Source organism: Delphinapterus leucas, chromosome 3 (assembly GCF_059928025.1).
Source record: "Delphinapterus leucas isolate spDelLeu-1000000601 "Yukka" chromosome 3, BTC_Dleu_Yukka2, whole genome shotgun sequence".
Classification (NCBI taxonomy): domain Eukaryota; kingdom Metazoa; phylum Chordata; class Mammalia; order Artiodactyla; family Monodontidae; genus Delphinapterus; species Delphinapterus leucas.
Genome location: NC_143131.1, coordinates 5,963,754 through 5,980,215, shown reverse-complemented (window position 1 = coordinate 5,980,215; position 16,462 = coordinate 5,963,754). Strand labels below are relative to the sequence as shown.

At 44.0% G+C, this 16,462-nt stretch overlaps 1 protein-coding gene across 7 annotated transcripts in view; it reads right to left on the bottom strand.

Annotated features, from left to right (window-relative positions):
* ICE1 (interactor of little elongation complex ELL subunit 1) overlaps positions 1–16,141 on the bottom strand; it is a 58,926-nt gene extending 42,785 nt beyond the window's left edge. For 5 of the 7 annotated variants that reach the window (XR_016392588.1, XR_016392589.1, XR_016392587.1 and 2 more), the window contains exons 1-3: positions 15,817–16,141; positions 2,831–2,889; positions 2,154–2,188 (exon numbers count right to left, since the gene is read on the bottom strand). Coding sequence is in view for 4 of the 7 variants with exons in the window: in XM_022581355.3 (XP_022437063.3) it covers positions 2,154–2,188; positions 2,831–2,889; positions 15,817–15,900 (178 nt within the window). In the remaining 3 variants the exon portion in view is untranslated. The remainder of the gene's footprint in view (positions 1–2,153; positions 2,189–2,830; positions 2,890–15,816) is intronic. The other 2 variants (XM_089908662.1, XM_022581349.3) reach the window with 2 other exon arrangements.
* Positions 16,142–16,462: the final 321 nt, after the last annotated feature.

Below are 16,462 nucleotides of genomic sequence, written 5' to 3'. Positions count from 1 at the left end.
AAGTTCCATCTACAACATATGATAAAGCTTTTTACTGAGCTACTCCTATTAATCATAACATGCACCATAAGTCAAAATATGTACTTCTCTAAATTAAAAAAGATTGTTGATTAACTATACGATTAATATTAAATTCCAAGAATAAAGACAATGCAATAAGCAACTAACGAAAACTACCTTGAATCCTGTATCAGAATACCCAAACATCCTGTCCTTCTTTTCTCAGAGTCCAGAGCTCAACTCCAGCAAATAAGAGTTACGTACTTACTAAAACCACGTATATATGTGTGTATATATATATATATTTAATGAATATAAATACTGAATGAATTAAATATATATATATATATGTATTTAACGAGCAATGAGAAAAGAAATACAGGGAGAACATAAAATCTGGAAAACCCTTCACTTTTACAGTCTGCACAATTTGGTAACTTCATTTCCCATCATGCTGCCAGTAAAATGTTCTAAGACAGTAAAAAGTCATTCCTTTAAGTTTCACCACCTGTCAAATCCTACTCTCATATCACAATATAGAAATGTCTGTTGGTCACAACACATCTGTACCCTCCTCTATTAGAACGTAAACTTCTGAAGATTAAGGAGTTTCACCCTAAATTACTGCAGTCTTTGCAAGAAAGAAAAATTCAAAAAATATCTGATGAGATAAAATATACTCTCTGCCCTGTACAAAGAGGAACTAATAAACAACAAAACAGTCAGAATTACACAAAAGAGTAAAGAATCGAGTCACACGAGAAGCCATATTAAACCTACAACACTGGCACCTCAGGTTGTAGGGCAAACAACTGCATACTTGAGGTACAATGAATGCATACTGTGAGCCAGTCAGACGTGTTTAAAACCATCTGTATTTACCTGTGGTTGAGGCTGAAGCAGATTAGCACACTGCAGAAGGGAAGTTCAAGAATAATCAAAAAGTTTTATCAATTTTTAATAAATTACTCTAACAATTTTGATTTTCTAAATTTTATAAATTTTAGAAAAGTAAATCAATAATTTCCCTGCTAGCTTACATTTGCAATTACCTCAAAAAGTTCATACCATTTTCTCCAAAAAGGATACAATGAACACATATTTTCCTAATACTGGAATTAACTGCCTATTTCCCTATTTAGCTAATTAAAAGTGTTTATAATAACTGTTTCTGTACAGCTTTCAAAATCAAAGATATTACTCTTGCAATAACATACATTTATAGTTAGACTGACTGATAATTTCAATAAAGCACAAGAGGAGATTTTCAAAGACCTATTTTTTTGAATGTAAAACTTGAGATACTAAAAATAAATCGAAATGCTGTGCCTTGATTTTATTACTCTAATCACACAAATTAGATGCAATGGTACCAACACAAACAAATAACAGGTGATTATATATAAGTTTAGGAATGCCAGAAATAATATTGAAACAGGCCTCAGGTTACTGCCAGAGTTGAACAGCAGTTATTTGCTCCAATACTGAAGCTAAGGCTGCGGGTCACACGTATGTGTGTTTACTGTCACAGGAGACACTTAATTCAGGTAAGTATCACCAAAAGATGTAGGAGGAATGATTGTGCCCACTACTTCCGCCCTGCCAAGAAAATACAGAGGCCTGCAGGTGCTCTAAACGGCTACTGGACAAAATAGTGACACAGAGACCAAGGACTGTCCTGGGGATACAAACTTACACTATGATTTGGGATATATCCATTAATTCTCTACAAGTCACAAAACTAATTAACAAAAGTTAATTTCCCCACATTCTGAATATTCCTACAGTGCACTCCTTATAGAAATCCCCAAATATTCTCATAGCATCATATTCAGCTTCACATTATTCCTAAACCTGAAGAGCACAGGTCATGTCCTCAGTATAAATGAAAAAGACCTACTCTTTAAAAAGCTTACGAAACCTTAAGAAAATCAAAATCAATGACAAAAACAAAACACATTCTATAACAAGGAGGCCAGCAGCCTTGACCATTAAACGTGTGTTATGAGTAGAAGACAGCTGCTCAACTGCGCTTGTCAGGGGCACTTCCTACTTGGAGCCTGTAAGCACCGCTTTCCAAAGAGTAACTATGAAATTTCTCACATTCCTTTACATTCTTAAAAATTCCAACGAAAAAGCCAGTAAAAGGATATCATCACATTTCTTCTGATATTCTGTCAACAAATTACTGTAACAAAGAAAAGAGTTATGTTACTTTTTCAATCTAGAAAACACACTATGTTAAAAATCATGTTTCCAAATGTACAAGGCACCTTTCTTCCTAGGTTTCCTGCAACAAATTTATGTTTAATTAATTAAACATATGCACACACATATACATATCACCTTAAATTCCTCAAAAGCACTGCACTGATACATGAGTTTTTAAGTTAAAATTCCTATGATCTAAATAATATCTTTGCCTACAAATTCTTGTAACTTTCACAGGATTAAAAAAACAATCACACCAGGAAATTTACTACAAAGAAATCTGATGTCCAGTCCTAAAGCTAAGAAGGCTTTAAAGATAGAAAACAGCTTTAAAAAAAAATTCCAGTTTAGCAAAAATCATGTTCTAACCGCTGAGCCTTGCTGTAAAGGTCTGAGCACTGGTAACTCCCCAGCGGTCCAGTGGTTAGGACTCTGAGCTCTGGCTGCTGAGGGCCTGGGGCAGGCCCTGAGGAGTTCCATTATAACCCACACCACAGGGGCACCAGGTGAGCAACCCCAGTTCCACTCTCAGCCCGAGGGGGTCTAACACCACCACCATCTGCTCCAGCTTGTATGTCAGGTTCACGAAGTTCGGCCAAACAGAGGAAAACATACTCACTCTGTATTAATAATTTTTTGCTTCAGAGTAATTAATGCTTCAACATATTCATTTAAATTCTGAAAGAAAAAAAGCTACAGTTAGCTATTTGCTTTTATAGTATAAACTACTTTATTATTTTTTCTGTAACATTTATTATAAAATATAAACATACTGTTCACTATATTCTATAAACATGGAAATACGTAAATCTATTATTTATGTTGAGTATAAACCCACAGAGATTCTATGTGACCTTGAGCCCATGCTGCATTTCTCTGAATCTCTTTCTTTACCTGAATGACGTCACTCTAACAGCAAGGCAGTTGTACTGATGCTCTGACTGTGTGTGCTTTTTCACTGGGAGAACTCAATAAATATTCATTACTTTAGTTCAGATTACTACCAACCATCAGTCTACACTTCACTCCACATTATTTCCGAAAGGACTTAATCCAAAAATACACGTAAATTATTAAAAACAGCAAAAAAATAAAAATAACATGGGAAAAGCAAATAGGAATATTAAAATGGGGCCAAGATTAAGTGAAACTTCTTTTTATAAGGATCTATGTTACACTTTAGGGACAAACTGCAAATGTGGCTCTAAATTACTGCTATCAACTTGACAGAAAAAAAACATTAGTTACACTGTTCAAAAGGTTCCTAAAATTTAAAACTGAACAAATTTTCTTTCCTTTAAGTGACTTTTTCCTTTAATGTCTCCTTTTTTTCACTGATAAACTTCAGAAATATCTTATTTTTCATTAATTATCCCCAAAACATCTTTTTCTATCTAGGTAATCTAACTAATTTTCAGAATTACAGAACTATTTTCCTTCATGCTAATATATGCATTTTCTTTGCCGTCATACATGTAACATATTTACTAAAATAAAAAAAATCTACACATTAAAATATATAAAGTAAAAAGTATATGTTATCTCATAATCACAACACCTGTCAACAATCACTGTTACTTTTTGTATATATTCTTTCAGAACTGTCACTATATATTTAAAATACGTCTGGATGTACTCAATTCACCAATTCTCCACTGAAAGCCAGTTAGGTCCTTTTCAGTCTTTACTAACAACAGGCAATGTATTTCCTTGCCCAGTTCTCTGGGAGACACTTCTAGTTTCCCCTAGGATAAAGTCCAAATAGGTTCCTGCATTAGTGATAGCTGGGAACTTTGATAATCTCAGAAGACATATTTTTCATTTATATTTCTTTATGCGTGATAGTGAGAAATCTTCCTTATCTCCTCTGGTCGTTCATCATTTTTCTTTTAGTAAGAAAAACGGCCCCTTATATCATTTGCTCATTGGTGTGGTTGCACTTTTCTTATGAGCTGCAATATATGAGGAACAGTAACATCTGGTCCAAAAGTTACAAATATATACAGATGTATGTTTCTCAATTGATCATTAACATACAACTATATATGAATACAGTAGTTTCAAATATTCACATAGTTGAATCTGTCATTTTTCTTAAATTTTGGTTTCCTAATATATTTAGAAGGCTCTACCCCACCTAAGATGCTAAATCATAAGGAGTCTTCCACATGTTTTTCTAGTACTTTTATGCCCTTTCTTCCTATTTCTATCTTTATTCTAGAATTGATTCTTGGGTACAGTAGACTCTGAACATTATAAATCAAAGGGCAATGAATGGACTATTCAATAACTTTAGTGTATCTGGCTTTCCACATTTAAAAAAAAATCTTTCATTATGTAAAAAATAAATTCTACATGGCAGATTTCTAGGCAGAGAGGGTAAATAATGCATCTGCTTTTACTCCCTCCCTAAAACCAGCTAAAACTGAAGTCAAGGGATTTCTTTTCCCAAAAGGCCAAACCCACAAGGATGAGAAGCGGATAAAAGACAAAGGAACACAGGAAAGCTGACTTGAGAATACTGATTTAGCAGACCCAGGAGAGGCAGGCAGGGCGAGGGGGGACAAACCACTCAATTCTCAGTTTACACTACAAAACTTCAACAAGCACGGAGGGGCTAGGGTCCTCAGGAAGGTTGGGCGGGGGTCACTAAGGAGATAACTAGTTGCAAGCTTCCTGGTAAGCATGAACCCTCAAATCCCCACTCTGCTCTGCTACCAGGAAACTGCCCCACCCCTAGCCAGCAGGAGGAGGTCTGCTTTTTGAAGAAGCCTCTGCCTAGAACACTGTGAACACTTGGGGCAGGTGGAATGCACCAAAAACAGAGGGACCAGGTACACCTAAGCAACTGCGCTAATACTGACCGCCTGCTTCTCCCCATTAAGCTCCCAGACAGCGGCAGCCAATCCTTTCGCCCTCCAGGCAGGAGACTAGAAGCCCTTTCTCTGAGGAAATCTAACCAGCCTGGAGACAAGATCTAAAGTAGCAACATGAGATATTCTTCAGTCAAGAAGTGGCCCACCCACACCGACTGCAATGAAGCTCAGGGTCCAAAAGCCCACAACACTCAGCATTGCCAGCCACCGCTCCATTAGCTACCGCTCTTAATATGAACAATCAATCAAAGATGTCCAAACATCAGACAGAAACCTGTAATATGAAAGAGAGACCAAAACAAAATGAACCAAAGCAACTTGCAGTAGACAAAAACTGAGAAACCTTTAAAGGTACTAATTAACATGACTTGAGATAAATGATGTTATTTTCATAAAACAAGAACAAGCAGCTATTTTTAAAAGGAATACTCAGAGTTCTTAGAAGTTTTTCAAAAAGTTTTTAAAAAGAAACACCCACTAGGATGGCTGAAATCAAAATGACAGACAATAACAAGTGCTGGTGAGGATGCAGAGCAACTGGAGCCCTCATAGCATTGCTGGTGGAACAGGAAACGTGCAGCTGCTGTGGAAATAATTTGACACTCCTCAAAATGCTAAACAGTTAATTAGATGATTTAGCAATTCCATTCCTAGGTATATGCCCGGGAGAACTGAAAACATGCCCACGCCACATCTGTACACTTTTATGTAAAGGAGCATTTATTCACACTAGCCAAAAAGTGGAAATAAACTAAATGGCAACTGATAAATGGATGAACCATCACCTGATGGATGAATAAATAAAATGTGGTACGGCCATGCAATGTGAATATCTGACAATGAACTGGAATGAATGGCACATGCTACGATGTGGATGTACCTTGTAAACCTGCTCAGTGAAAGAAGCCAGTCACAAAAGGCTATACGCCGTATGATTTCATTCATATGAATTGTCCATAATAAGCAAATCCAGAGAGACAGAAAGTAGCCTAGTGATAGCCAGGGACTTGCAGGCTGGGGAAGGGGGATGTCTGCTGATGCTTAAGAGGTTTCTTGGCAGGGGCACGGGGCAGGGTAAACATGTTTTACAAGTGGAGACCAGGTTGTGTAACTGTGAATATGCTAAAAACCACCTAACTGTACATATTAAAAGGATGAACTTTATGGTATGTGAATTACACTTCAATAAAACTGTTATAACTAAATTAAAAACAGGGAAGCAAAATAAAAGACTCAGAAGATTTGATGATAAAGCTGCAAAAATGTCCTCCAAAATTTAAACACAAACAAACAAAACACAGATGTAGGAAAGAATGAAGAAAAAATAAAAATCAGACTGTCAGCGCAAGAAGTCTCACATGCCCAACAAGAGTTCCAGTAAGAGAAGAATGGAAAAATGGAGAGATCACTGAAGAAATACTGATATTCAAGAAGAAAAAAACCAAGAACTGAAGCCAGAAGTTTCTAAATTGAAAGGGCCCAGCACATCGATACAAACTGGATACAAACCATGAAACATAAACACAAAATTTCAGAGCATCAGAGACAAAACAAAGATCCTATGAGAATCATGACAGAAAAAAATCAAAATGAAACAAGTCATATACAAAGAACCTGGAATCAGAATGGCTTTAGACTTCAACTATCATCTAGAGACCTAGAAAGCAAGCCTTCAAAATTTTGAGGGAAAATGAATTCCAAGGTAAAATTCTGCACAAGCTATCAGCCAGTCATGATGGCAAAACAGACATTCTCAAACCTGGAGTCTCCACAAACTCACTTCCCAGACACCCTTGCTCAGGGAGGTGCCAAAGGATGTGGACACACTCCACCCAAATCCTGGAGTAAACTGAGAAAGGACGAGGTGGGCGCAGAACAGAGGTAAAGAGAATCCAGGAAGGCAGCTGCACACCAGACTGGAGCAGCTCTAAAGGCCCAGAAGGGGATTTTTTTCCCTTAAGAACAAAACGACAGAATTATCTGGTGGAATGAAGGCATTAAGATGATATTTCTACCTAACTGGCAGAGAACTGCAAGCGCCACGTAGCGTCATCACGCATTTAAATGGATTATTATTATTTTTTTTTTTTTTGCAGTACGCGGGCCTCTCACTGTTGTGGCCTCTCCCATTGCGGAGCACAGGCTCCGGACGCGCAGGCTCAGAGGCCATGGCTCATGGGCCCAGCCGCTCCGCGGCCTGTGGGATCTTCCCGGACCGGGGCACGAACCCGGTCCGTGCAGGCGGACTCTCAACCACTGCGCCACCAGGGAAGCCCTAAATGGATTCTTTTTTAAATAACCTCCTTCTTTTCCCATTCTCTTTCGAGTTCTCTGCTAGTCAATCTCATCTTCCCAGCCTTGCTTCCAGATGCCATTCTGTAATGTCAAGAACTGTGCCAGAGACGTTCCAGAAACCTCAGGCTCTAGAGGTAAGACACAGCTGGATTCAAATTCCCGTTCCACCACTTCCTGGAAGGGTGCCTTGGGCAAACTGACTTAACTTACCCCTGCCTCAGTACTATTTCCAATGTTATAGATAAGGAGACTGAAACTGGTTTGAGTGTGTGTTTCGGGGGTAGGGGGTTACCAACTGGCTTGCTATCAGGGTTAAACAGAATGAGCCATATAAAGTGTTTAACAGTCTCTGACACACAGTGAACACTCATTAGCATTTTCAAGATGAAAACACTGAATTAAGGAAATAGTCATTAATCGGGGAAACAAGAAAACACACAGGTAAGGAAAAATCATCCTAAGTTACTCCATAGTTTGGCTCTGAAAAACAAATGGTCATAATGATGTCAACTCCGAATAGTGACCTAAGGGAAATTCACAGCTACACTGAGAGGACTTTTTTTTGGGGGGGGGGGGCGGGGGGCAGGAGGGAATGCTCAGGAGTGCTGGGGTACAGGGCAGAAAGACAGCTCAATCCTCACCTTCCAAAGTCAGAAATCAAACAATATGCCTAAAACTGAAAAACAAGCAGCAGCAATATACATCTATTATTTAACCAGATGAAACACACAGAGTGCAAACAAAAGTGGTATCTCTAGGGAACGGGGACAGACTGGCTGGGGGCTAACAAATTCTGTACATCTAGCTGTCTCTCTAAACTATGCTCATGTATAATTCTGATTTTAAAGACTTAAAACCACAAAACATAGCATTACACAGGAAAATAAAACACAAACTGAGTGAGGACAACTTCTTAGTTTCCTACAGCACTCCAGTCCCTAACTTTTTTCCTATGGCCTGGCTGAGTGGCAGCTTGAATCTGGTCTGTTACTGCAGTGTCCTAATAAAACATTCTTTGGTTTTTCTCCAATCTGATTCAAAGGTCACTTAGGTTGATTGCAATCAAGGTCTCTAATGGATCTCAGAACTGTGAATGCTGAGTGGGCTGTGTCTAGGTGGAAGGCAGTAGTTCACTTACGAGTACACACACCGTGTGCCCTCCCTACTGCTGTCCAGCCTCTAGGGAAGGATGCAGGGTCCAGGGTGTTGTTCTTCCTCTCCAGGCAAGGGGAAGGTGGCCTGGCGTCTGTTGATTACAGCTTCTCTCCCTGCAGTCTTGTCCTCTCCTTCTGGAACTTCTATTATAACATCTACTGGAAAGCTCAGATTTATCCCCAGTTCTCTTTTCTGCTGCCCTAACTCCCACCTTCTGTTTTTCTCTGCTTTCAGGCCAAGCTCCTCAAGCTCTATCACGCTCACCCGCTCACGTGTTCCCTAACACAGCCCCCAGAGCAGCCCTCGCCCCGCCCCCCATGCCACTCAGACGCGCTCCCCATACCCCCGCCCCCCGCCGTAGCACACTGTGCATTTCAGCCATACAACAGCCTCCTGAACGTCACCGTGAGCACGGAGCACTGAGGAAAAGAGAGGCAGTGCCCTCTGTGCTTCCCATCTCCCCTCCCCTTCTCGGGGAAGCGGGATCAACATGGTGGCTAAGCGCACAGGGTGAGGAGAGGGGGCCTTGGCACGGAGCACGCAGTGGGCCTGGGGGCTGAGAAGTGGACAGAGGAGACGGCAGTATAGTTAGGAAAGCGGTTTTACTAAACCACTAAGTACAATACATAGACACAGAGCGAACAAGGAAATATAGATAATGGAATAACTAAATTGCCTGAGTCGACCTCAAATTATACTAACATTTGGAGATGGGAGATTCTTAGCTGTGGGACTGCCCTTTGCACGGACAGGCCTGCCAGCTTCCCTAGCTTCTACTCACGATGTGTCCAGAGCACTGCCTCATCCCCAAGGGGTGGTGCAGACAAGAGTTCACAGGGTGGCCTGAGACTGCTGTCCTTAGAAAGGCCTGCTGGAGACGTGGGCCCTTCGCTGGCGTCTGGGAACTTGGATTTCTGGAGGGTTCCCACCATTCCCCAAACTGACAAGAGTGGCGCCCTGTACCTCAACTGTGCAGTGTGGCCGATGCTGAAACCTGCTTTCCTTCTGGGAGTCTGGAGTTTGGGTACATGCTAGACAGGGGGTGCCCACGTGACCAGCCCCTAGCAGTCTTTGGGCTCTGAGTCTCTAATGAGAGTCCCTGGTAGACGATACGTCACACGTGTCACAACACACCGTTAGAGGAATTCATGAGTCAAGTCACTCACCTGGTTTCCTCTGCACATCACCCCACTCGCCTGTCCTTTGTATCCTTTCACTACAATATACCACACCCTGGAGCAGTCCCCCTAGGGAATCACTGACCCTGGTGTGGTCTTGGGACCGCTAATACAGTGTAACCACCAAAAATGTCTCCAGACCTGGCCAAATGTTCCGCAGAGGATACAAGGCTGTACTCAAACTTCCCTGAACGTGAAAGACAGAGAAAGACTAAAGGAAAAAGGCTGAAGAGACGTGACAATGACATACAACACATCTTCCTTATAGGACCTTGAACCAGAAAGGGAAAAGCTACACCTGGGCCTAACCATAAGCACAATCGGATGGGTCCATGGGCTGGAGGGAAGTGCTGCACCGAGGCTTACATCCTGACTGGAGAGCTGTGGCTCTTTCTGCTGACAAGTGCTCAGGTCTCAAGGAAACACTCTGTGGAGTGCGCAGGGGAGGGGAAGTGTGCGTGTGTGCACACCATGATGGAGTGAATGCAACCATCTTGACAACCTGTGAGTGGGGTGAAGAGAATACCAGAGTTCTTCGCACTATTCTGGCAACTTTCCTATGAGTTCTCAATTATTTCAAAATAAATTCTTTTTTAAAACCACACTAATCTCCTTGATTGCTCTGCTGTGGGCGATCTGCTAAATGGTCAACTTGAATCCTCTGTGATAAGCCACACTTCCTCCTCCTGTTTGCTAACTTCTTATTAACTGCTCTTACTTAAAGCTGAGAGTCTAGGTCGAGCTCCGTCAGAGCTGAGCGTGTCTCTGAACGGTTAGACAGGACCCCGGGTGACGCCCTCTGGCACAGTGGTAACAGCCCACCCCTTTTCACCTGCGCGCACCCACCAGGACGAGTTGAGAGGCTCTGGCGCCCGGGAAGGCAGGCTCCAGCCTCGCTGGCCTCGTTTTCCTCTCCTCGCCTTTTGCTTTGTGCTTACTCTATCACAGACTCCATTCTCCCCTCCTAGTCTTTGACATGATGCGCCCTCTGTCCATACTCTCCCTCCATCGCTTCCCTCTTATTTAGTCAGGAACCACCTTCAGGCCTAGACTCACTTCTGCTGCAAAGCCTTCACCCATCCGTCCTTGATGCTCCCAAGGTACCTACCCTGAACATCCCCTAAAATAGTACAGTTGACCAACATGTATCTGACCTGTGCAGGTCCACTTTTCCTCAAATTTTTTTCAATAACTATGCGTACTTATTACACTACAGTTATATGGTGGTTGCTTTTTCACTCATCCGTAACTTTAGCCACAACACAAGCTCCATGCCTCTTCTGTTCATGGTTGTATTCCAACACATGCCACGGCATCACAGACACAGTGACGCTCAAAAAATGTTCACTAAATGAATGAATTACCATTTTGTAAGCATTCTTTATAACCACTTACAAATCATTATGTCTAGGGACAAGTATGTTTCAAGTTCCAAATGATGAAGTTCCAACCACTGGTGATTATCAAATGGGAGTTCAACAAAAGTTTATATAAATAATTCGCTCAAACCTGCTCCAAGGACAACCAAGCACCATTTGTTCTGAGTGTATTCTAGTTACATGAGCTAAACAGTGTAACTATGTGCTTCAAACACCCACCTGGATTCCCAAGGGAGTTAAACTGTCTCACTCTGCAATGGCTGAAACTAGTAAAATAAAAGGGCCTCTCCTTCACCAGAATTAAAGGGACTTATGCCAGCTTGACTTAAAACCACCCAAGACTTGTTTAATTGCACATAATATCACCAGAGTAAGGATCCACCTTGGTTTAGGATTCCCAAAGCTCGGCAACCCATATGCACACTGGGCTACAGATCAGTGATAAACCATTATAACCAATAAGGATGAGCAAACAGATACGGTGATGTGAGAGACTAGAAAAAGAGAAACTAGTGGGTATCTCCGCACCCACTAAAGAAAAAAAGGGCAGGGAACTCCCCGGCAGTCCGGTGGTTAAGACTCCGCACTGTCACTGCTGAGGGCTCGGGTTTAATCCCTGGTCAGGGAACTAAGATCCCGCAAGCTGTGGGCATGGCCAAAAAAAAAAAAGAGAAAGAGGGCAGGGAGGAGTGAGACAGGAAGGAAGACTTGCAGCGCACCCCAGCACTGTTCCACTGGGGACAGAGACAGCCAGCCTCCCACGGAGGTTCAGAATGAATCCACAGCATTGATGCCAGGGCTCGTGCAGGCAAGACGCTTGTAATGTGCTCATATATGTTCTGCAAGATCCACAAGTCTCAGTGTGTTAGAGCTATACAGCAGGATGCCTCCTCTATGTACAGAACCTCTTCCGTTTCTCCCTGGTACAATTTTAGTTGAAATACAGAACTTGCTGTGACACTATGTAACCCTGCAGAAACTTCTTTTCTACCGGTGACCGATCATGGACCTTCTACCTGGCAAATGCCATCGCCTGTTCTCAGCCCTCCATCTTTCTCATCCTGATTTCCGTATGCTTCCTGTTTACCTCTGTTTCTCCTTGCTTCACCATTCCATGCTCACCGTAGTCATGAGCCCGCTGGTTTTCTTTTAAGAGACAGAACACACTTCTCCATTCTCTCTCCCTCTCCAAATAAAATTCTTACAATGAACTCAGTGCCCATCTGACCTAGCTGCTTCACTATTTCCCTGGAAGTATATCACAGTACCTTGGAAGCACCTCGCACTACAAACAAATGTGAAAACAGCTGAAAATCCACTATGCTGACGTCATTCCAAAGCTTCGCTCCTACATTTCCAACGTCTCTCCCATCTTGGTGTCTGCTTTTTCCTACCTCTACCACAGTTCTCAGAGTCACTCAGGATTTAAATCTCTGGACCTTCTGTTTTCCTGACTCGATATCTGTCCACTCTTTGCAGTTTCTCACACTCAGAACCTTCTTCTTCTCTATTCCCAATCCCAAGACCCTTCAGTTAAGCCACCCTCTTATTACCACTAGCATGCATTAGTGAAATCATTTACCTCCTCAATCCAGCATGCACAGCGCCACCGGTTATTTTTACTACAAACACTGCTCTTGTGTAGTAACCATACAAAACCCTTCACTCTTCATGATGCAAACGGAATTAAGCACAAAACTTTAAGGTGGTTACCATTCAAGGTCCTCCATAATCTGCCAGGAACCTACTTTTCCAGCCTTACTTTGCAACATTAAAGACTTGTTCCATGGACTCCACTCACAACTAACCATTCTCTTCCCCTAAAAATGCATTCCAGGCAACAGAAAACCCAAATGCAATGGAGTACTGCAATCTAGGAGAGAGGTCTGCAAACTAAGGCCCTTGGCCTGTTTTTGCACATCAGGGTTCCACAGAACATAATCACACCCATTCCTTCAGTGTTATCTGTGGTCATCTTTACACTATGCAGGCAGAGCTGAGTATCTGTGAACGGGACCACAACACCTAAATATTTATGATGCTGCCCCTTACAGAAAGGCCTGCGGACCCCGGGACTTACGGACTTCACGGGACAACTTGTACTGCTGTTTTGAGAACCAGTAGCAGGAATGTGGCATGGGAGGAAGGAAGGCGGCGACAGGAGGCTACTGCAAAAACCCCCGGGGCCAGAGATTACAGCAGTTCACACAAGGGTGGAAGCAGTGGGGATGGTGAGAAATGGGTGGCTAACAAAGAAGCCAACAGAATCAGCTGATGGACTGGATGCAGGCTGTTAGAGAAAAGTGAGGAACCAAGGATGACATCTAGTTTCTGGCCTAAGCTACCAGAAGGATACAGTTGCTACTTTGAACCAAGATGGGGACTACTACGGGTAGACCAGGTTTTTGAAGGAAAATCATATCCACAACTGGACAAGATAATTTACACCAGTCGTTCTCCTGCACAAAAGCCTCTCAGGACTCACTATCCTTTCAGAGTAAGAGCCCAAATCCTTACAATGGTCTCTAAGGGCTCCCACAGTCAAGCTCTCTTCTCTCTGACTTCATTAAACTCCCTGATTGCTACAGGTCGTTTGTGTCCCCCACAAAATTCATATGCTAAAACATAATCCCCAATATGCTAGCCATTTGGAGATTGGTCCTTTGCTAGGTGAACAGGTCGTAAGGGCAGAGCCTCCATGGATGGAATTAGTGTACTTATAAATGAGACCCCAGAGAGCTCTGAGCTCTCTCCCTGCTTCTGCCATGTGAGGACACAGCAAGAAGGCATGAACCAGGCATCTTGCTCTCACCAGATACCAAAGCTGCCAGTCCCTTGATCTTGGATTTCCCAGCCACCATAACTATAAGAAATAAATTCCTGTCGCTGACAAGCCACGCACGTTATGGGACTTCATTAGAGCAGCCCCAAGCAGACAAGACACCAACATGCACTCCACCCTGCCCACAGAGCCTCCCGCTCTCCCCGAGCACACCAGTCAAGCTCCTGCGTCAGGCCACCACACCTGACGTTTCTATTGTCTGGGATGCTTTTCTTCAAAGACATCAACAGAACTTACTCTCACCAACTCTGCTCAAATACAACCTCTGTGCGGACTCCCTATTTAAATTCCACTAGCCCCTGGCCCCTTCCTCACCCTTTTGTTCTCCCCCCTTCTCTGCTCACTTTATCTCCAGCACATTTATTACCTTCTCACATAACTTGTTTAATCTGTCTCCTCCCCCCACCTCCTAGAATGAAAGCTCCAAGAGATGGAGAATATTTGCTTTTTCCCCCCACTGTGTAACTGCACTGCCTAAAACACAACAGGTGATCAATAAATACTTTTTGAGTAAATAAACCGGCCCAAAGAATAAATATAACTCGTGAAAGAGTCAAGAGAACTTCACTCACGTTCCTGGGTTTTGAGGGGAAAAAACAAAAGCACGTTCTAAATGCCTACGTGCAGCAGCTCAGCTCAGACAATTATTTTACTAGTAGCTGCCCCTCTGTTTCAGAGTGCCAGCACATGACTTCCTTTTCTCCCTCCCCTGCTCTCAGCCCTTAAATGTTTGGGATCAGTTCATAGATGATGCAGTTTAAAATAAAAACAAAACAAAACAAAACCCTAAGCTTATCTAGCCTACATTCCTTTCTGGTTTCATCAGTGCTCTCCCCTCTGTGCTACACTCACACCAACCAGACTTCGTTCTGCTCCTCAAAGACACCTTGCTCCTTTTCACGTCAATAATCGCTCGCCCGTTAAGCCCTCTACCTAGAAAACTCCTCTCACACCTCTGCCAGTCTGCTTCTTCTCATCATTCAGGTGTCCGAATGCCACCACTTCAAAATCACCCTGCCTGCTGCCACCCCAGCCAAGAGACAAAACCACCACTCCAACTCCTCCTTTATTTTCCTAACACTTAAAACCTTCTAAAGTCCTATTTGCACACATGTATCTTATTTATGACAGCAGATCTTACCTACTTTGTTCACCACTACGTCCGTGGTGCCTAAAATACTAAGTAAAATAGGTGATAATTTAGTTACATGTCAATACCGTGGTAGACAGTTCCGCTTTACCATTAAAGACACTGATAGCCAGAAGAGAGACTCCTGATATCAGATAGCTGGGAGAGTCTACTGGAAACGACTGCTTGGGACTATTTCCACGACTCCGTGAGACCTGGGGCCACACACTAGCAGTAGCAGCTCTTCTGTAACGGTAGCGCACAGACCACGCTACAGTTAGGAACCTCCAGTATCGTCATGCCTTTAATGGATGAACGACCCTCTCGGCCAATCCGCAGGCCGCATAAGAACCTGCCCCCAGGCAAGAAATATTTTAAGGACAGACCAACACAATAAAAAAAAAGCTTATTCTGGGAAAGGTGGCTTCGCTTGTCATTTTGACCATCCCTCATCTACCTACAAGTCAGCCCTGGGGAGCCCTGAGACTGCGTAAAGGCAGCAGGGGGCCCTCCAGAACTCGCTCCCCAACCACTGCATCCCAGTAAATGAATCCTGGATCCTAAATCTAAATAACGCAAAGGAAGCCGTTTCCAAAGCAACTGAAGGAAAGGGCGGCAGGGGGGAGGGGGGCTTCCGCCCGGGAGTGGGAGCAGCGCACGGAAGCTTAACGCGCGCGGCCCGACCCGCAGCCGGAGCCCTGAACGGCCGGCCCAGCCCCTCCGCACCCTCGGCCCGGGGGAGACGCCGTACCTGCTGCAGGGAAGCGCAGCCCTGACAGCGTGAGAGGTCCGCCGCCGTCCCGGGCGCTGCCGAGTGGGTCTCGCCCGGCATCATGGTGCCGCCGCCGGGCCCGGTGAGCCCGCGCGCCTCAGGGACCCGCGACCTCGGCCCTGTCCTGCCTCTGCTGACGCCGCCGGGGCCGCCGCCTGCCAGGCCGCTTCCCGCCGGGTCCGGGCGGGTCCATCCGTGCACAGAGGTCCCCGTGGAGCTGACAAACCACTCTCCGAGCCAGAGCTGCCTCGGGCACTAGAAAGAAACGATACCCGGCGCGGCCCCCGAGCGCGACGCAGTCCGGCCAGGACCCCGCCCCGCCCTGGCTCGCTCCGCCCCTCGCCGCGGCGCGGGGCTGCCTGAGGCGCTGCCTGAGCAAAATAGGGAGGGGAGCCGCGCCGATGCGGCTGGGAAGACAGGTGCGAAGGAAATGTCGAGGAGAGAAGAGACATCGGAGGGACCCTTCTTCCACAGTGTAGGGTTTACTCTTTCATTGCCGGCTTGCTGTGTGGCACACTTCACATAGACACCTAAAACCTTCAACGAAGGAGAGGTGACCTGAGAATGACGTCATTCCGGCGCCTCATGGTCTTGAAGGACCCCGCACCCGGACGGGTCAGTGCGC